The sequence below is a fragment of the Brassica rapa genome, chromosome A07 (genome assembly GCF_000309985.2).
Source record: "Brassica rapa cultivar Chiifu-401-42 chromosome A07, CAAS_Brap_v3.01, whole genome shotgun sequence".
Lineage (NCBI taxonomy): Eukaryota > Viridiplantae > Streptophyta > Magnoliopsida > Brassicales > Brassicaceae > Brassica > Brassica rapa.
This window is the reverse complement of record NC_024801.2, coordinates 27,464,728-27,487,396: the sequence shown is the minus strand read 5'-3', so window position 1 is coordinate 27,487,396 and position 22,669 is coordinate 27,464,728. Positions and strand designations below refer to the sequence as shown.

Genomic DNA, 22,669 nt, shown 5'->3' with positions numbered 1-22,669 from the left:
AATACTCATCTATAAACAAAAAATTCTTGTTGTCCTAATTTCTAAATCAAAACCCAAAATACACACTATTATTCACAAAAATGAAAACTTTCCAAAAATTGATTTTTTGAGAATTTTATCTAAATTATACAACCTATTGATCAAAAATTTTAAAAGAAGACTCATCTATCAACAAAAATTGTTGTTATCCTAATTTCTAAATCAGAACCTGAAAACTACAATAGTTCTCAATAAAAATAAAAACTTTCTTTAAATAGAATTTTTGAAACTTTTATCTAAAATATACAACCTATTAATAAAAAAATCTGAAAAAATACTCATCTATCAACAAAAATTATTGTTATCCTAATTTCTAAATCACAACCCCAAATCTACAATATTTCTATAAAAAATGAAAATTTTCCTACAATAGAAATTTTGAGAATTATTTTTTTAAAAATACAACAATTGATTTAAAATCTAAGAAAATACTCATTTATAAACAAAAAAATCTTGTTGTCATAATTCCTAAATCAAAACCCCAAATCCACACTATTATTCACAAAAACGAAAACTTTCCAAAAATAGAATTTTTGAGAATTTTATCAAAAGTATACAACTTATTGATCAAAACTTTGAAAAGAAGACTCATCTATCAACAAAAATTCTTGTTATCCTAATTTCTATATCACAATCCCAAATCTACAATATTTCTATTAAAAATGAAAACTTTCCAAAAATAGAAATTTTGAAAATTTTATCTATAATATACAACATATTGACAAAAAAATCTTAGAAAATACTCATCTATCAACAAAAATTCTTGTCATCCTAATTTCTATATCACAACTCCAAATCTACAATATTTCTATAAATAATGAAAATTTTCCTAAAATAGAAATTTTTATCTAAAATATACAACCTATTGATAAAAAAAATCTTAAAAAATACTCATCTATCAACAAAAATTCTTTTTATCCTAATTTTTATATCACAACACCAAATCTACAATATTTCAATAAAAAATGAAAACTTTCCTAGAATAGAAATTTTGAAAATTATTTTTAAAAAACTACAACAATTGATCTAAAAATCTAAAATATTACTCATCTATAAACAAAAAACTCTTGTTGTCCTAATTTCTAAATCAAAACCCCAAATCCACACTATTATTCACAAAAATGAAAACTTTCCAAAAATAGAATTTTTGAGAATTTTATCTAAAGTATACAACCTATTGATCAAAACTTTTAAAAGAAGACTCATCTATCAACAAAAATTATTGTTATCCTAATTTCTAAATCAGAACCCGAAAACTACAATAGTTCTCAATAAAAATAAAAACTTTCCTTAAATAGAATTTTTGAGAATTTTATCTAAAATATACAACCTATTGATCAAAAAATCTTAAAAAATACTCATCTATCAACCAATCAGACCCTATATCACAACCCCAAATCTCAAATATTTCTATAAAAAATGAAAACTTTCCTAAAATAGAAATTTTGAGAATTATTTTTAAAAAATACAACAATTGATCTAAAAATCTAAAAGAATACTCATCTATAAACAAAAAAATTCTTGTTGTCCTAATTTCTAAATCAAAACCCCAAATCCACACTATTATTCACAAAAATGAAAACTTTCCAAAAATGGAATTTTTGAGAATTTTATCTAAAGTATACAACCTATTGATAAAAAAATCTTAAAAAATACTCATCTATCAACAAAAATTCTTGTTATCCTAATTTCTATATCACAATCCAAAATCTAAAATATTTCTATAGAAAAATGAAAACTTTCCTAAAATAGAAATTTTGAGAATTTTATCTAAAATATACAACCTATTGATAAAAAAATCTTAAAAAACACTCATCTATCAACAAAAATTCTTGTTATCCTAATTTCTATATCACAACCCCAAATCTACAATATTTCAATAAAAAATAAAAAATTTCCTAAAATAGAAATTTTGAGAATTATTTTTAAAAAATACCACAATTGATCTAAAAATCTAAAAAATACTCATCTATAAACAAAAAATTCTTGTTGTCCTAATTTCTAAATTAAAACCCCAAATCCACACTATTATTCACAAAAATGAAAACTTTCCAAAAATAGAATTTTTGAGAATTTTATCTAAAGTATACAACCTATTGATAAAAAAATCTTAAAAAATACTCATCTATCAACAAAAATTCTTGTTATCCTAATTTCTATATCACAATCCAAAATCTAAAATATTTCTATAGAAAAATGAAAACTTTCCTAAAATAGAAATTTTGAGAATTTTATCTAAAATATACAACCTATTGATAAAAAAATCTTAAAAAACACTCATCTATCAACAAAAATTCTTGTTATCCTAATTTCTATATCACAACCCCAAATCTACAATATTTCAATAAAAAATAAAAATTTCCTAAATAGAAATTTTGAGAATTATTTTTAAAAAATACCACAATTGATCTAAAAATCTAAAAAATACTCATCTATAAACAAAAAATTCTTGTTGTCCTAATTTCTAAATTAAAACCCCAAATCCACACTATTATTCACAAAAATGAAAACTTTCCAAAAATAGAATTTTTGAGAATTTTATCTAAAGTATACAACCTATTGATAAAAAAATCTTAAAAAATACTCATCTATCAACAAAAATTCTTGTTATCCTAATTTCTATATCACAACCCCAAATCTAAAATATTTCTATAAAAAAATGAAAACTTTCCTAAAATAGAAATTTTGAGAATTTTATCTAAAATATACAACCTATTGATAAAAAAATCTTAAAAAATACTCATCTATCAACAAAAATTCGTGTTATCCTAATTTCTATATCACAACCCCAAATCTACAATATTTCTATAAAAAATGAAAACTTTCCTAAAATAGAAATTTTGAAAATTATTTTTAAAAAATACAACAATTGATCTAAGAATCTAAAAGAATACTCATCTATAAACAAAAAATTCTTGTTGTCCTAATTTCTAAATCAAAACCCCAAATGCACACTATTATTCACAAAAATAAAAACTTTCCAAAAATAGAATTTTTGAAAATTTTATATAAAGTATACAAACTCTTGATCAAAACTTTTAATAGAAGACTCATCTATTAACAAAAATTCTTGTTATCCTAATTTCTAAATCAGAACCCCAAAACTAGAATAGTTCTCAATAAAAATAAAAACTTTCCTTAAATAGAATTTTTGAGAATTATATCTTAAAAATACAACCTATTGATAAAAAAAATCTTAATAAATACTCATCTATCAAAAAAAATTCTTGTTATCTTAATTTCTATATCACAACCCCAAATCTACAATAGTTCTATAAAAAAAATGAAAACTTTCCGAAAATAGAAATTTTGAGAATTTTATCTAAAATATACAACCTATTGATAAAACAATCTTAAAAAATACTCATCTATCAACAAAAATTCTTTTTATCCTATTGTATATATCACAACCCCAAATCTACAATATTTCTATAAAAAATGAAAACTTTCCTAAAATAGGAATTTTGAGAATTTATTTTAAAAAATACAACAATTGATCTAAAAAACTAAAAGAATACTCATCTATAAACAAAAAATTCTTGTTGTCCTAATTTCTAAATCAAAACCCCAAATCCACACTATTATTCACAAAAATGAAAACTTTCCAAAAATGGAATTTTGAGAATTTTATCTAAATTATACAACCTATTGATAAAAAAATCTTAAAAATACTCATCTATCAACAAAAATTCTTGTTATCCTAATTTCTATATCACAACCCCAATTCTAAAATATTTCTATAAAAATATGAAAACTTTCCTAAAATAGAAATTTTGAGAATTTTATCTAAAATATACAACCTATTGATAAAAAAATCTTTAAAAAATACTCATCTATCAACAAAAATTCTTGTTATCCTAATTTCTATATCACAACCCCAAATCTACAATATTTCTATAAAAAATGAAAATTTTCCTAAAATAGAAATTTTGAGAATTATTTTTAAAAAATACAACAATTGATCTAAAAATCTAAAAGAATACTCATCTATAAACAAAAATTTTTTGTTGTCCTAATTTCTAAATCAATACCCCAAATCCACCCTATTATTCACAAAAATGAAAACTTTCCAAAAATATAATTTTTGAGAATTTTATCTAAAGTATACAAACTCTTGATCAAAACTTTTAAAAGAAGACTCATCTATCAACAAAAATTGTTGTTATCCTAATTTCTAAATCAGAACCCGAAAACTATAATAGTTCTCAATAAAAAATAAAAACTTTCCTTAAATAGAAATTTTGAGAATTTTATCTAAAATATACAACCTATTGATAAAAAAATCTTAAAAAATACTCATCTATCAACAAAAATTATTGTTATCCTAATTTCTAAATCACAACCCCAAATCTACAATATTTCTATAAAAAATGAAAACTTTCCTAAAATAGAATTTTTGAGAATTATTTTTTAAAAATACAGTAATTGATCTAAAAATCTAAGAGAATACTCATCTATAAAAAAAAAAAATTCTTGTTGTCATAATTTCTAAGTCAAAACCCCAAATCCACAATATTATTCACAAAAACGAAAACTTTCCAAAAATAGAATTTTTGAGAATTTTATCTAAAGTATACAACCTATTGATCAAAACTTTCAAAAAAAGACTCATCTATCAACAAAAATTCTTGTTATCCTAATTTCTATATCACAACCCCAAATCTACAATATTTCTATAAAAAATGAAAACTTTCCTAAAATAGAAATTTTGAGAATTTTATCTAAAATATACAACCTATTGATAAAAAAAATCTTAAAAAATACTCATCTATCAACAAAAATTCTTGTTATCCTAATTTCTATATCACAACCCCAAATCTACAATATTTCTATAAAAAATGAATACTTTCCTAAAATAGAAATTTTGAGGATTATTTTAAAAAATACAACAATTGATCTAAAAATATAAAAGAATACTTATCTATAAACAAAAAATTCTTGTTGTCCTAATTTCTAAATCAAAACCCCAAATCCACACTATTATTCACAAAAATGAAAACTTTCCAGAAATAGAATTTTTGAGAATTCTATCTAAAGTATACAACCTATTGATCAAAACTTTTAAAAGATTAGTTGAGTTTCAGTTCATATACTCCAACTATAAAAAATTATTAAAAAGTGAACTGAGAAAAATAATTTAAGCTAAAATTGTACTGAATAAATATGCTATTTCAAAATTACAAATAAGCATATATAATTACATATTTGCTTCTTTGTTTTTTTCATGCTTCTCCTACCACCAACACAATTTATTATTTATTTGTATTGATCAATTATCCCTCGAAATTGTTTCACCAAATTAATGTTTTTGTGTGGGTGTGATATATAAGAGAAGAAGATTCAGCATCGTTGCCCTTTAATATAATCTCCTCCCCACATTTCTATCTACGTCACTCTCTTTCTATATGTTTCTTCGTTCTCCAAAATGATCCCAACCAATGGTCCGTCCATTAATTTCTTCATTTTGCTAAATTACACCATCATTTTGTCTTTATATATCGACGCATACATCACACACAGTTCACTTCTTTTTGTTGTCAACCACAAACAGTACACATATATAACCACCCAAGTTTGCAATAATTCACACCAAGAAGATTCTTATAGAAAGAAGAAAATGATTTTTCTCCCTTACTAGAATTATTAAGAAGCTCCAAAGCTTGGTAGTTTGAAACAATCGAGTACTAAATGTACCTTAGATTCTATATATAATGTTTTAGAAATATTTGTTTTTTCTTTATATCATATTACAACAAATTTTGTCAGACTGTTGTACTAGAGAGATTTGAAAGATTGTTTCTCCTCAAATATGGGTGGCTTATAAACTTCATAATGCTTTTATTTAGATATCTAAATTGAATTGTCATAAAGATTATTGAAAGAAAGTTCTGATGACGATAGGAGCCTAGAGACTTCTTGAAAAGGTTAATGAAAAAAGAAACTAGCAAGAGATAGCATTTGATGTGAATGCACAATAATGTATTCCACATTTTGTGTTCATTGTTAATTCCATTGTCCTCTCTCTCTATTTTCGTACAACACCAACATGAAAAAAATAAAGTTATACCAAAGTGCTTTTCCTACAAAGAACATTGCCTAGTGGAACAATGTGATGGCCTCAACCTCTCCCACCTTAAATGTTGACCAACAAAAATATCTTCAAGCACTGTTTAACCCTTTTTGATCAACTCTCCCAAAGACCAAAAAAAAACAGATGATAACTTGTTTCTTCTCAATGCTTACCACTTTGATCCCCTCATAAAGATTGGGTGGTTTATGTTGAGAGCCTATTGGCACATAATGCACTGAGTCTTCGAAGTCAAAAGCTACTATTTTTAATTGGACAATAAAATCAAAGAGGATAGTGATCTTGAGGTTTGTGTCTCAGACTAACTTCCCATCAACCCACCCAATCTTTATTCCTAGAGATTCCTCGGCAGAATGTCACATAAATGGTTGGAAATGTCATATGAGTAGTTATTTGAAATTTGCAACACAACCAGAAACAATCTAATATTTTTGTTTATAACCACAGTTCTTTGATGGTTGCCGTGTAACAAAGGGCCAGGAGCAAATAATTACTTATGGGCCAGAAAGGAAATGTGACAGAGAAGTTTAGCTTTAATTTACCCAACAATCTTCTGATTGGACCTTGGCTTGCTGCTTTGCTTATCAGCTTGCTAGTATTATTTACACTCAATTTGAGTATTCAACAATTAGCCCAACTGGAATCTGCGCCATACATGAAAAGTGTTCCCTGTCTATAACAAAACCATAATCCAACTTCATTGCCTCAAATAGTTTCCTTCCCTCTTCCACTAGACCACAGTAAATAGTGATCCGAGTGGGTCTTATACAACTCAGTCGCTTCAAATCCATGACCATAAGGCTTAATCTGATATCACTGAGTTCCATGGTACTTCATCTGATTTGACCCACTCGTTTTGCGTCTTCAACTCTTCCACAGCTGATATATACATTGACCATAGAGTTCAGTAAGATAATGTCATATGTTTCGACCTCACCAAAGAGTTTGCAAGCTTCGATCGGCCTACCACACGTGGTGTACAAGTTAACCAATGTGCTAACAAGTAACAACAATAATGTCAACAGTTACTCCCCCAAGTTCCCCAATATGAACCACCATATCGCTAGCCACCATCGATCAGATCTCCGAGCATGTATCTGCTTTCTGCATTTCAAAGCTTCCAAGTTCCAACTTGACACAGTCCCCTAGCACTGTCGTCATTGTGAGCACATCAGCGCTCGATAATACATGTATGTTACTTTAAATAATATTTTGGAGCAAAATTATTCTAGCCTAGAATTGAAAAAGAGTTCTAGAAGGAAACAAATGGTAGGAGGGTAAAAGAATATTTAAGTAGAGGTGTAGAAAAAAAAAATTGGATTGGAAAAAAGCAGTGAAACCCCTGAAAGCTGCAAGATGTTTGGTGACTTTGTAGACAGTACTCATTACACAACTGGGGTCCCTTCAAGTCCTTCCGGTATCAACGGTAGTAATACGATATATATATATCACGATGAAGAAAACTATAGTGTTGCATTATTTCTTCATTTTTTTCTGTGATTTCTATGATTGTATTAGGACAATAAAGCCTAACATGAACAAAGTTGTTTTTATTATCAAGTAGACATTAACGAATATATGCGTAGTCGAATAATTGGAGAGTAGTGTAAACAATTTGTCTTATTCAGAGAAAAACAAATGAATTTATCCTGTATATCGAGATAGTGACTATATTGTTTACATAAATACACGTAGACTTTATAGTTTTTTTTAGAAGGGACGTGATCGAATTTGCTATCAATGTTATCAATTATTTGTTATTATTATATGGTTACACGTGATTGTCGAATTCAATACCGATTTTAATTCAAACTACGATATTGATTCATGATCATATATTCATATTCATGAGGTCAGGTTTTACATAAAAGAATATCAAATTATATAGTTAGCTCGCAAGTGCCGATCGTTCTTTAACAATACTAACACGACTTTACTATTTGGAATTAGAAGCAGCTAATGAAATAAGAAAATGTTCGTCGTCGTCTTGATAGATACGTTATGGAATTATGAAAGACAAAAGAAACCACTTGACACGCTTATGCCTTTAGTAAGACACATTCAAAAGGACTTATTACGAATCTTGGCGTATCCCTTACGCATTAAACAGTCTCAATGCCAATAATAGTCAAATAATCATGACGGATTATACATTTGTTTACTGTAAGACCATGATTAACCCGGAATTTTTAGAATAGGGTTCTTAGCGAAAGTTAAGAAACTGTTTTTTAAATTTTAACTAAAAAAGCTAAGAATCACTTTTCAAATAAGAACTTCATCCTAAGAATTCCGGGTTAATCATGCTCTGAGAAAGTTCGATTGTTATAATTAGCTACTACAAATGCTGCAATCTTTTTTTTTTTCCTTTTTCATGACTTCATCGCATTACAGCAACTGCACTTAACATACAACAGAGCATCCTTTTGTAACTAATTTAAAAATATTATCTTTACGGTTTGAGATTATCTCCGTCGCACGCTTTCTTTAATTAAAAATCTTCATCTATCCATTATTGATTCATCATATCAAACCAAATGACAACAATACCCTAACTAAACCCCAAAAAACATTTACTAATTTCTATTCAGACATAAATATATATAAGAATATTATTACATACTATGTGTTGTAGCTGCTCTGTGAACAAGACTCTAAAAATCGCATTTTTAATTTGTCTGATCAAAGCAATGTTTGATCCTTCTTCGAAATCGTTCAGTACCCATTTGATATTCCCCAGAACGTTCGATGATCATCCAGATTCCGGCGTCTGTTCGCCTCCTCTGTGGAAGAACAGTCCTCCTCACGTTCAAACCAATTACCACAGCCTCTCCCCTGTTTCCAAGGCTCAGGTGATCGCTCGTGGCCAGCGAGAGCTTATGGAGATGATTAGCAAGATGCCCGAGTCGTGCTACGAGCTCTCCTTGAAGGATCTCGTGGAGGTGAAAACAGAGGAAGAGAATGATCGGAAGGTGTTCGACGAAATGCCTCAGAGAAGGAAAAAGCAGAGTAAAGCTGTGAGGAAGGTGAAGAGCGATAAGTGGGTCGACCCGGTTCGAGTAAACAGTGGTGGGTTTCTTCTGAAATTAGGGTTTTCTGTTAGCTTGGGTGCTAAGAAAAGGACGAAGAAGAAGAAGTGTGAGGATGATGATGCTTCTGTGACGAGTAAAGGCTCTTGGTTTTCTTCTCCGGGATGTTCCGTTTCGGAGGATAAAGATTGGTTGAAGTCAGAATCTGGTAGGAGTCAGAGAGGTGTGTCAAGGATTAACAGTGGGAGCTCAAAGAGTAGTGGTGGTAGTAGCAGCAGAAGCAACAGTGATCGAAGCCGAAGGAGTCTAAGGTAAAGGTTTCATTTTTATATTAATATCTTTGGTCATATCAATGCTTTGTTACTTTAGACTAAATAGATGTTGAAGATTGATACAGAAAGAACAAAATAGCCAATTTTTTTTTTTATTGTGAGTCTTCTAAAGTTAATGTCTTTGTGTCTTCTCTATGCGTCATGTGAATCATGTAGATGTGTTGGTTGGTTGGTTGGTTGGTTACACGAGATTTTACTTGAAGGTTTTGGGGTTTTTTTTGTTGCTCAAAGGTAATGAGAGAAGGTGCTAATCATGTGCTGTGTTTAACACTATAGATTGATTGCAAGAGCAACTAGATTCATGATGCCTAACTGTCTCTCTCTCTCTCTGTTTCCTGATTCCGTATCTCTGTAACTTTTGGAGTTTAAATGTTTTGAGTTGTGGGGGTTGGTTTTGATACAGCGATGAAAAGAGCGGATGCCTATCTTTCCTCCGGAGTGTACATGCACGAGATTAAAAACGAAAAGTTCTTCACTGGTTCGTACACTTCTTTGGCTAAGAAGATTGATTGCCTGTTCGTATAACTGGAGTCCAGGAATGGTGAAGATGAAAAAACAGAGGACGTGAACATCTTCTTCAATGTACAGCCAAAGATTCTATCCCTTTCATCATCTTCTTGTAGTTCTTTTCTTTTGAGTTTTCTTTGTAAGCCTATGTCATGTATCTATAGAGCATGATATTTTATATGTAGATAGACACTCCAGCGTTTGCTAACATAAACTTATAAAAGTATGTACATACCAATGCTCATCCATAAATATCAATTTATTTTTATGTTTTTGCTGCTTTTGGCCTAAAACTGAATCAAATGTCAATGATCTTTGCCTTCGCTAAAGTTCAAGAAGAGTGAAGTCGTCTCTCTGTGTATGCACCTGTGTTTGTTGATTGTAAAATGTGGTGATTGGTACTGGTAGGTCCTTCTTTCTAGACTCGTGTGTTTGGAGTCACTCTTCGTCCAAAACGCGTTTTCCGCTTCTTATTTGTTTTCTTGCGTTTGGAAAACGTTATAGGCTTAAGCGGTTTTGGACTCCTCGGAAAGACAAGTCAACGCATTATTTCTTTGCAGTATACTGTATTTTTTAACAGAAAAAAAATAATAATTATAAATACAGTTTTATGATTAATTATTTTTTACATTTTTTAGTTAATCAAAATTCAGTAAACAAAATTAAGTTTTTCAATTACTGATTTTTTTTCCAATTTATATTAATCAGCATTAAAAATGAAAAATAATATTTTTCACTTTATTTTAAAATTATAAAAAGACAAGAAGAGATCTAAAACGAAGTCTTGTAATAACAGTTGACGGTGACTTGGTCTAAATGTCACCGACTGTGAACATTAATAGCCAAAAGCAAGAGTAAGACCAAAACCCAAATCACAAGTTTGCCTTTTTCGTGCATCTAAATAGAAGTAGAAAAGTCGGAGTTGATTCTAGACCCCCAAAGCCCTGACCTTATTACCTTGACACGATCAAAGAATAATCCTTGCCGTGTCCTAGTGAAAAAAGTTGAAACTTTTCCCTTCAAATCGTCTCATCTCCTTCGATTCCTGAGCCATTAACAACTCTTCTCTTGTTCCCTCTTCTTCTGGTTCTCTGGTCTGAACAAAGGTAAAAAAAGTTCTTTGCTTTGATTCTCCTCCAATGATATGCTTTGTTTGTTATAGCTGTGGACTAAAGAGATTGTGTTGTCTTTGATCTGTACTGATAGAAAGTTAAGAACTTTTAGGGATTTGATTGGTCAGAGATCATCATAAGATGGCGAACGATGCGGCTGCATGTGCGGAGAGAGCTACAAATGATATGTTGATTGGTCCTGATTGGGCTATTAACATTGAACTGTGTGATATTATCAACATGAACCCTAGGTAAGGTTACCAAAAACCATACTATTACAGGTAAGTTTCAGTTTCTTTTATGTAACAGTTTCTTTTTTACTTTTGTTTAGTCAAGCAAAAGAAGCAGTGAAGGTGCTCAAGAAGCGGTTAGGAAATAAAAACTCCAAAGTCCAGATTCTTTCTCTTTATGTAAGTATACTTGGTTTGGTTTCATGTATGTGTTGAAACTCATTGTAAGATGATGCTTGGGTGGCCTTTTTTGGTGCAGGCGTTGGAGACTTTAAGTAAGAACTGTGGGGAGAACGTGTGTAAGCTTATCATAGACCGTAATGTTCTGACTGATATGGTCAAAATAGTGAAGAAGAAGGTTTAAACTAGCTCTCACTTACCTCTCTCCATTCTATTTATAGAAACTTGGCTTTACCTTTGTGAGTTTCTAATTATAACAAATGATGCAGCCGGAGCTGAATGTGAGGGAGAAGATACTAAGCTTGCTAGATACATGGCAAGAAGCTTTTGGTGGACGTGGTGGTCAATACCCACAATACTACAATGCCTATAATGAACTCAGGGTATGTTAACTTTTGAGAGATCAATGAGTCTTTTTTTTTATTTAATGGTTTTTTTAACGTTGATTATGATAATAACTCTTAGGCTGCTGGAATTGAGTTTCCACCAAGAACGGAAAGTAATATGTCCTTCTTTACTCCACCTCAGACTCAGCCCATTCCATTAGATGAAGACGCCGCTATTGAGGCCTCACTGCAAGGAGATGATGCTGCTAGCTTCAGGTAAACTCTTATCTTCTAGCTTCTATTGGTTTGGTTTTGTTATGGTTGTGAAGTGCAAGGCCGTCCCTAGGCCAAGCCAGATGAAACATTCGCTTTAGGCTCCCAAAAATTTTGATTTTTTTAAATTTATATAAGCCCCCAAACTTTTAAAGTTTTTACTAAATCGTCTACGGCCCCCAAAATCTCAGGGTCGGCCCTGGACTGAAGTGTTATTTATTTTAGATTTTTTTTTTTTTTGGGAAGTATGGAAGAGATTCAAAGTGCTGAAGGATCAGTAGATCTTTTAATGGACATACTTGGAGCACTTGATTCCGCCGAGGTAAGAGTTTACTTATTGCTACTATGTTCATAACAAGGAGACTGATAGGTTTGTGTTTGAAGTAACGGGAACTAAACTGTTTGTTGTAGGGGTTGAAAGAAGAGCTTGTGGTTGATTTAGTTGAGCAATGTCGTACCTATCAGAAACGTGTGATGACTCTTGTCAACACCACCACGTGAGTTTTCTTCTTCTTCTTGCTTCATCACCTGATGTTTCATCCCCTTTTGATGATGTTTCTTTTCTTCAGAGACGAGGAGCTTCTGTGCCAGGGATTAGCATTGAACGATAACTTGCAGCGTGTTCTTCAGCGTCATGACGATATGGCCTCTGTTCCTTCAAATGGAGGCGGTGCAACAGCTCCTCCTCCTCCTCCTCCTCCAGCTCAACTTGTCAGCATCAATCATGATGATGACGATGAATCAGATGATGATTTTGCTCAGCTATCTCACAGGTAAAGAGTATAGTATTCCTATTTTGAGAGATTGACATTTGTTTCTTAAAACTATCTTTTAACTCTCTACAAGGTCTAAAAGAGATTCCAGTCCTATTCTTCCTCCTCCTCCTCCACCACCTCCATTGAGACCAGTACATGGTACTACAGAGTCAGGTTTGGTGGATTTTCTTAGTGGTGATGTCTATAAACCTCAAAGCTCCTCACAAGGAGTGAAGCAGCCTCTTCCTGCTCCTCCTACTGCAGCTGCTTCTCCTCCTCCTGCTCCATGGGATACTGAGGTTATCAGGAACCTACCGCCGCCGCCTTCAAGGCACAACCAGAGGCAGCAGTTCTTTGAGCATCATCACTCGAGCAGCGGCTCTGATTCCTCTTACGATGGTGGTCTTGTTGGACAGACCAGGAACCTCTCTTTGAATAGTGAAACCAAGAAAGCAGAGGATATGCTTTTCAAAGACTTGGTTGAGTTTGCCAAAACTAGGTCGTCCAAGCCCAAACATTAGGTCGCTTTTGAGTCTTTTGCGTGTGTAACAATCATTGCTTTAACAATTAACAGTCATATGATATTTGAGTGTGCCTTATTGTTAAATACATTTGTGTTACAACCAGTCACGTTCAAGATAACATTATGCACCCAAAACAAAACCAATAACTAACAATAGAATGACTCGGCTTTTGGTTTATGTTTATTTTATCCTTTTCATCTTTTTTTTTATTTAGTTATCTTGTAGATGGTTATGTAAAGATTTTGAGTTTTATACGTTTTTAGTTTGCAAAACAAGTTCATATAATCATAAAACGGGAAAAAAATTAAAAAATCATTTAGTTAAACTCCACAAATGTTTTAAATTAGTAAGAGGTGGGAGACAATTCAACACTTTATACTAGCCACTAACCCAACACACCATTAGTTTTTGGAGGCTTACCATCCCTTTTCCATACTTCAGTGTTTTATATGAACCATTAATTTTCAAGTTCCTATTTAAAGACCTAAAACAAATATAAATAAAGCAAAAGGTCATTTCTATAAACTAAAGTAAATTCCAATTCACTAGATGAAGATCATTTCATTCACTTCCATTGCAATAACCATATCCCTGACATTATTTCCGAGTTGATCAAAGCTAGCAATAGAATGAAGATATTTAACAACTCAATTGTTTGTTTTGTGGATTTAAAAAAAATTAGCATATCCTCCCCTTATTTATAGGAATCAATTCCCGCTTTACATTTTTCCTGTTTTGTAGGAGCTATTGGTTCCAATTTCTTATTTAAAGGACCTGAAACAAAATGAAAAGAAAAACCCACAGTGGATTCATACCAACTTTAAAAGCCATCTTCTTTTTTTTTTGGAATCTTGACAAGCTACTATAATGAAGATCATTCCATTGATTCTCATGGTCACCATTATAGTCTTGACATCATTTCCAGCTTCCATCAAAGTCGTGGAAGCCGCGGTAGTTCCACCAGCGTGCAAATGGAAGGGTCCTTGCCTAAACTCCATTATTAGCGGGGCACCAGCACCAAAAGGTTGTTGTGTGAAGTTTAAACATAACAATGCGCAAGCTTGTTTAACAAGTCTCATTCATTCCAAGGATATTGAGATCAACAAACGTGTGTTTGATGTTTTTCAAAAATGTAATCAATGTAAGAAATAGAGAGTATCATACTTTATCATTGGAGAATAAGCGCTATAGCAAATATATTTTCATATAATGTATGTTACTTTTATATGATTAAACAAATCATTTTTATACGTAACTAGTGGTTTGTTCAGCGTGATTGTGCTTATATTTAATCTTAGTAACTAAATTAAAGTTGGTATATTCTAATAAATCATTTTGTTTTCCATAAATAAGTTAACTGTCTCCGCCATCCGCCATGTTTTTTTTTCAGTTTTCAGCATTTCGTTTAGAGACGTACCCAAATCGGTTCGGTTTAGATAAACCAAATTCGAATCATACAATTTTGAAATGGAAATTTTAACCAAAACCACGAGATGGCAGTCTACTGCCAGACGAATTCCGGTGAGCAAAACGACCAAGGTTTAAATGCATTCCACTACGTTTCAGCTATGCTTTAGATTTCATTTGAAAATCCAGTGTAAGTCCATCCCGCAACACTCATTCTAAGGATTAGTCAGGATTTTTTCATGGGCATGGGATACTCCAAATTTAAAAGAAAAAAATTAAATGAAACTAAGTCAACTTTAAATGAAATAAAATGTTGACTTTAACTGGAATTCCCCATACATGATGATCTGTTTTTTTTCTTGCAAAATAATATTTGTGGAGTTTAACTAAATGAATTTTTTTTGAAAAAAAAAATCTAAATGAATTTTAATATTTTTCGGTTGTATGATTATATGAACTTGTTGTGCAAACTAAACGTATATATCTGGATATCTACAAAAGGATAGACATGGACACGATATTCAGTCTCGAAGAGAAGGATCAAGACTCAAGAGTTACACTGTGACTTGAATTCACATTTCACGACCTCTTTTAGACTATTTCTACTTCGAATATTTTTAAAATATTTCTCTTCATTTATATTTAACACAGTTGATTCATCGGCTCTCATTGCAATAACCATATCACTGACATTATTTCCGACTTTGATCAAAGCTAACAACATAATGAAGATATTGAACAAGTCAATTGTTTGTTTGGTGAATAAAAATAGAATTAGCATATCCTCCCCTTATTTATAGGAATCAGTTGCCACCTTACATTTTTCATGTTTTCTAGAAACTATTGATTCTAATTTCTTATTTACAGGACTTGAAACAACATTAAAAAAACACAGTTGATTTTTACAAACTTTAAAAGCCATCTTGTTTTTTTTTATTTGGAATCTTAACCAGCTACTATAATGAAGATCATTCCATTGATTCTCATTTTCACCATCATAGTCTTGACATCGTTTCCAGTTTCCATCAAAGTCGCAGAAGCTGCTCCAGTTCCACCAGCGTGCAAAGGGAAGGGCCCTTGCATAATGAACATTATAACCGGGGCACCAGCGCCAAAAGGTTGTTGTATGCAGTATAAACAGAACAATGCGCAAGCTTGTTTACAAAGTATCACTAATTCCAAGGATGTTGAGATAAACAAACGTATGTTTGGTGTTTTTCAAAAATGTAATCAATGTAAGAAATAGTGAGTATCTATTCTATTAAAACAACAGTGTGGTCCATTGATAAAAGTTATGTCTAACTTATAATTTCAACAATACATACCATTTTAATATAAGGGCATCAATATATATATATATATATATATATACATTTTTTATGTAACCACCACTTCAATTGCCTAATAATTGGTAACCACTTTTTGTAACTGCATCCAAATATCTTTTTTTTTTATGTAACCACCATTTTTTTTACTGTTCAAATCCCAATAATTTTTTCGATGATGTTCATGTATTTCACCGAACTTGCTTTTTTATTTTTCCCAACTTGCTTTTCTCTTCATGTGGAAATAATATCCTCATCATCCTCAACCTATCGGGAGAGCCTTTCACGGGTATTAGGTAGAGCTTTTCTTATGAAGATTGAATCAAGAGATGTTGGGCTTTCTTCAAATGTGATTCAGTGATTGCATGTATCTGGAAGAATTCGTTGGTGCCTCTGGATATCTACAAAAGGATAGACATGGACTGATGCACACGATATTCAGTCTCGAAGAGAAGGACCAAGACTCAAGAGTTACCATGTGACTTGAATTCACATTTTCACGACCTATATCTTCAAGACTGTTTCTACTCCGAATATTTTTAAAATATTTCTCTTCATTTATATTTTAAATCTTTCATTTTTTTGAACGTTTTTTTTGCTTTATTTTTTTTAAACGTTCTTAAGCTAAAATACTAAAAACCCATTTGTCTTTATTTTCCTTAGACATTTTTTTTTGACACCAAGCATTTACAGACTCATATTGATTCTGTAAACCAAATCGGTAACTCCACATCCATGTGAACAACGAAAGACGTTTGTTTCCTACCACTGCGTTCTAAGCTATCCGCCCGTAGGTTCTCCGTTCGGGGTACATGAACGATGTCTGAGTTGTGTAAGGCATCAAACCCCGGTAATGTGCTATACCAGACTTGTCCGGAGAATACTTCCTTATCTTTCCATGATCCATCTATAAAGCACCATCGTCTCTGAGTCACTAGTGTAGAACTAGTTTGTACATGGTGCTCTCTCGTTGGATCATTTACTTGCCTCACCCTAGAGTGATGATTCCAATTTTTCCATTTGAAGTGTTTTTCTTGGATCAATATCCAAGTTGCTAAAAAATTTGTTATTCTCGCCTTTTCATAAATACCATAATATTCATGCAAATTGATGATCATCCATTTTGGGATTGACTCTCCAAAAAAAGTGACCCATATTAGCGTAAAAAGAGCTAATAGGGAAGACATTAGGATGCGATGGTATCTTAGATAGAGCTCAAACTTGACGTGCTGGAGGATATTCAAAAAACACATAATTTATTGATTCCTCCGGATTTCCACATCGAGCACAACATAAATCCTCTTGTATTTCTCTCGCCTTTAGATTTTTCATGACCGCTATACATCCTGAAAGAATTTGCCATAAGAAATGCTTTATCTTCGGAGGGCACCGCACTTTCCAACATAAAGCTTTTAGTGTATCTACTGTGATCCCATAAAATTCTGGTGGTTTTTCCCTATCAGGGTATATCCGTTCTATTTGATAACCTGATTGGACCGAGTATTTCTCATTGTTAGTAAAATGTCATTCATTCTTATCATCCATCTGGTTTTTATTTAATGGAAGACTTTCAATAATTTTTACATCATGAGGATCCACCAAACCCCTGATTGCTTGTAAATTCCTTAGACATATTATTTTTAAAAAATTTGTTTTTGAACAATATGTGATTATTTGACAAGTATATTGGAATGACTTTAATCTTTCTAATTATTTTTATTTATAATCTTAACAAGTTGTAAACTCTGTTACAAGAGAAATAATGTTGGATCAATATTTGTTTCATATTAAAAAAAAATAAGGTAACAAATCATGAGATGAGATTGCTATAGCATATTGTAGATTCCGTTTCCTCTAAGAAAAATAGTAAGTATATTGGGAAGAAATGTTTATGGTTATACTAAAGTTGTGAACTGTTCACTGTTTGCAGGGACACGTTTACAGCTTCGGCATAGCCGCATAGGTAGTGAAAATGTGAGTTTTAGTCACAAAGGAAACTCTTGTGTCTTGAGTTATAGTATATGTTTAGTTGGACAAGTTATCTAAGTTTTCTGAATTCATTGGTTGCGTTAAGTCCCTGTAAATACGCATACATTTTGCATTATGCAACAAAATACCGAATGAAAAAGTAGGACGAAGCTATTATTGACGGACGCAATTGTTTTGGTTTTTGTAAAAAAAAATAGAATATGGAGGCTTACCATCCCCCGCCCTCCTTCTTTGTAGGAATCGATTCCCACTTTCTATATTTCAGATTTTTATATGAACCATTCTCTTAATTTTCAAGTTCCTATTTAAAGACCTAAAACTAATATAAATAAAGCAAAAGGTCATTTCTACAAATCAAAGTAAATTCTTCATTAACCATGAAGATCATTTCTTTGACTCTTATTCCATTTTTAATATCCATGGCACCATATCCAATTTTGAGCAAAGCCCCTTTCGGCACTCCTTCTGCCGGTGGCGGCTCTGTTGGGTTTAACGCCCCTACTGGCCCCGGCTATAGGAGTGGGGATACCGCCCCCGGCGGCTCTAGTGGGATTAACGGCCCTAATGGCCCCGGCTATAGGAGTGGGGGTCCCGGCGGCTATAAGAGTGGCGATACTAGCGCTGGCTATAGAAATGGATCTCCACCCGGTAAGCGAGTAGGTGGAGGCGACCCTGGTGCGGCTATCGTTGTGTTCCCAAAGAAACCTGTACCAACGCCAGTACCAGCAGAATGCAAACCAATTGCAGGATGCGTCACTAAGCATATAGCCGGAGGCAACCCCACGGTGCCTCAATACCATGGACCATGTTGTAATCAATTTAAAAACAAAGTATCGTGTGTGTGTAAATTCCTCATGTCCACGAATGCTAAGCAACAAAGGGCTGCTGATGGTGTGGTTCGAGGTTGTAATTTTAAAAATCCCATTTGTATAAAGAAGCCAATGCCAGCAGCATGCAGACCAGAAGTTAAGCATTGTGTCGAAATGCATATGTACAGAAGAGCTAGCAATCCTACATTCGGAAGCCCATGTTGTCAGAAATTTAAAACCTCGAAACGATGTATCATGGCGTTTAAAAGCTCTCCGGATCCTCATTTAAGCCAAGCAGCTAAGGGTGTTATTGCAGGTTGTCATTTTCAATAAATAATTGTACAAAAGGCCTAAAAATGGCAATATTAGCAACCTATTTTGAGACAATGTACATATTGGTTTTTATATGGTGAAATTAAAATATCAGTATTACTATATACTGACTTTTTTGTATTTGTATGTGTGGATATGTAAATACTATTTTTGTATCCGTGTTATGCGCACGTTCATGTGTAATAATGTTTACAAAATGTTTGTTTGTCGTTGAAGTCGTATGCTTTGTAAATGACACATTATCAAATGTAAACGTTATTTACCATGAAGAGATGTATGTATCCATGGCCCAAAACTTCTTAATCATAAAAATACGATTAGGCAAAGTTCTTCTTTGGGCTACAGCCTACATGCATGGAGTATTCTCTTAAACCATCGTCGTTATTAATGTGAGTAACCATTTTCTTAATTATTTTGTGGTCGTCATATTCAATAAAATAGACTCTTCTTGATTATCAATTGGGAGCACTATTTTGGTCCTCGTTAAGACAACATTTTATCAACTCCTTGCAAGTTGGTAGAAAAGGCAGAAAAGAGAAATAATCCTAACTATCACAAAATCAAAATTTTTGCTCAAAAATTAGCATACAATTAAAAAAATTACCACAATAGCACTAATGAAATTAAAAAAATTACCACAATAGCACTAATGAAATATTAAAAACACATTTTTGTTATTTTTTGTGGTTTAGATTTATGATTATAGTTTTGGATATAGTATTTAGGAGGTTGGATTAAGGTTAGAGTTTAAATATATTTTTATTGATTAATAAATGTTATTTTAGGAAATTTGGTCTTTGAATACTAGTTTGTTACATAAACTGAAAATGATATTTAAGAAATTTGCCCCAAAAAGAAAGAAAAATCAAATTTTCTAAATTACTTTTACAACCGAAAGGTAACAGTATCTAAATGACAAAATTTAAGAACAATACTAAATTATATATCTAATAGATGTTATTTTGACAATTTTCTTTTAAATTATTCAAGTTTTTGATGAACTAAATTTTTAATAGATGTTTCTTAAAATATCTTAAATTTAAGTAAAAATTAGTAACTTTTAGTAAAACAATTGTAAAGCATTGAAGGTAGATGACTATTTTTACTTATCGTTTCAATTATATCACTAGTTTAAAAAATGTCTGAATCTGCATTTAAAAACTTATGTAATTCATCAGTGATTACATTTCATGAAAACTTTGTGTCTTCGTTAATTCTTCTTAAGACCACGATACTCACTCAAGACTACCGAGCAAAGGAAGTCATGCGAAAGCAAACAGAAATATCTAAGCCAGGTGGCTTCTGTACAGCTACTTTTTTTTTTAACTAGCTTCTGTACAGCTACTAGTAGGGTATGGAGTGACAAAAACGATTTGTTATACCTATTATCAACTTATAAATTTTGTAGATAAGTCAGAATATATTGTAAGGTTGATACTCCATAGTTGGAACCGTGTAGAGAGGTTTGATGTTTGATAGCAGCAATGTTATCTCCAACGTCCATGCATGTCACTACTCACTATCAGTTTTCGATATGTGGTTTCTTTTTTTTTATGGAACTTTAATTTTCATTAAACCGATATTAACCGGTCATCATTGACAAAGAGCAAAAGGAGAATTTTGCTACCGGGTGAAATCAAACAAAATCTATTTACTCAACCTTTTCCAAATACGAGCATAATTAAGATAAATATAGAAGCTGATTTATCAATACTATTACCAAATATCATAGGTTTATGTGTTACAAAAAAAGCATTGGTTTTATATAAGGAAACTTGAATCACAATATGCTGAATAGAAATTCTGATCCGATGAGACCGCCAAAAAAAAAAGAGACCCAAAGCATCAAAAATAAGTCTAAACTTGCCAACAAAGAACAAGCTTAAAGTTAAAAAGAAAAGAAACAAGTGACAACAATTTTAACACCAGAATACAAAGCCCTTCTAATTAAATCTACCGGGAAAACCTGGATGATGTAGAGAATTAGCAAATCAGAAGTGGTCTGACTATGACACACCAAAGGTGCCTCCAGGAAGCTTCAAACGGAGGAGGTTGGCATTCATGCCTCGGAACACTAAACTAAGAAGATTCCAACCAAAACAATCCAAGAGCTAAAACGGGAGAAAACTTAGATTTAACTTCGTGGATAACAAGAAAAAGGGATATTATATTATATATGTAGTTTATTAGTTTCCGTTTAGGTCAGTTGGAATTATATCACGTTTTAAGTCCTTGGGATAATGTAGGGGAAGGACTATTCGATAGCTACATTCATCAGACTATTCAATGGCTATATTCATCAGACTATTCAATAGCTACATTCATCAGACTAGTCAAACTTTGGTCCAAATTACTTATTTGTTGTCACCCCCAACAAAATTTACTAGGCCGGGAATGTGGAAACTAGTAACAGAATCTTTGGTTTTCCATTGAATTAGATAACTTAAGTTGAAGTTTAAATTGTGTTTTTAGTCAGAAATTTCTTTAGTAATACAATGGTCAATGGTTAAGGCTCTGAGCGTATGAAGAGGAACCCTTCACAATAAGGAAAGCCAGAAGGGTATACTGTAAATTAATAAAACTATTTTTTTAAATCTCAATATTGCGGTCTATAAATAATAATCACCTAAAGTTCACATAACTCAGATTCCAAGTCTTGCAGAGTAGACATACAAAGAGATACTGGCGAACTACGTAGTGATGGCTAGGATGTCAAGTACCTCGAAGCTCCTTGTGGTGATGATTTTCTCTTTCATGGCGCTTTCCATAATCTCCCATGCTCGAACTTTTTCTCCTGGTACGTTTCTATATATAACATCCTCGTGTATAAATATATATTATAATATCAAATCTCGATGTATGGTTGGTTTCATATCAACAGTGACATAACTTATGAATTGTCTTACAGGTCGGAAATTAACTGGTTATCCGATTCCGACGTACGGAGGTCCCCCGTACTCTCCTGTTCCTACGAGATGTTTCAACCCACCTTATTGTCGTCCATGAGAGTTTCATTTTGGTCACATGAATTATTATCTAATAAAATAAGGTTGGATGTATATGGGTATCTTCATATATTTTTCATCATTGCTGGAGTAAGATGCTTGTGTGAGACGATGAAAAAACAAAGATGCTTGTGTGTGATCCATGTAATAAATATAGCAGGCTGCTGTTTGCAATGAAATAAATGATATTTATGTATCTTTTGTTGGTCATCATGATGAAATATCGGTTTAATGAACTAAAGTCACCACAATTAAATTAATATCTGCCAATGTAAGTGATAGATATATCTATACTATTATTTGCGAAGTAAATTTTTGCAATGGAGCTTTCACGTTGAAAGTTAGAGTGGTTAATATTGTTTATACCTTTAATAAATAAAATGTATAAATAAATCAAAAAATAAAAATG

The 22,669-nt window shown here is 31.9% G+C and overlaps 3 protein-coding genes across 4 annotated transcripts; all 3 read left to right on the top strand.

Moving 5' to 3' along the window:
• Positions 1-8,469: 8,469 nt before the first annotated feature.
• On the top strand, positions 8,470-10,264 carry LOC103832154. Its single transcript, XM_009108114.3, has 2 exons — positions 8,470-9,464; positions 9,889-10,264. Exons 1-2 carry the CDS (start codon positions 8,749-8,751, stop codon positions 9,941-9,943), a joined length of 771 nt encoding a protein of 256 aa, XP_009106362.1. The 5' UTR covers positions 8,470-8,748; the 3' UTR covers positions 9,944-10,264.
• Positions 10,265-10,800: 536 nt separating this feature from the next.
• Positions 10,801-13,622, top strand: LOC103832153 (TOM1-like protein 4). Of its 2 annotated transcripts, none has more exons than XM_009108113.3 (10): positions 10,801-11,098; positions 11,217-11,355; positions 11,436-11,514; positions 11,594-11,692; positions 11,784-11,897; positions 11,980-12,116; positions 12,360-12,435; positions 12,525-12,610; positions 12,683-12,886; positions 12,960-13,622. In XM_009108113.3, the coding sequence occupies exons 2-10, from the start codon at positions 11,246-11,248 to the stop codon at positions 13,387-13,389; spliced, it is 1,335 nt and encodes a 444-aa protein (XP_009106361.1). In that variant the 5' UTR covers positions 10,801-11,098; positions 11,217-11,245; the 3' UTR covers positions 13,390-13,622. The 2 variants fall into 2 exon arrangements, with proteins under 2 accessions (XP_009106361.1, XP_009106360.1); XM_009108112.3 differs by having other exon boundaries at positions 10,803-11,098; positions 11,199-11,355.
• A 4,910-nt stretch (positions 13,623-18,532) lies between these two features.
• LOC108869030 (collagen alpha-1(III) chain) lies at positions 18,533-22,261 on the top strand. The gene is made up of 2 exons (XM_033276052.1): positions 18,533-18,923; positions 22,164-22,261. Exons 1-2 carry the CDS (start codon positions 18,533-18,535, stop codon positions 22,259-22,261), a joined length of 489 nt encoding a protein of 162 aa, XP_033131943.1.
• Positions 22,262-22,669: the final 408 nt, after the last annotated feature.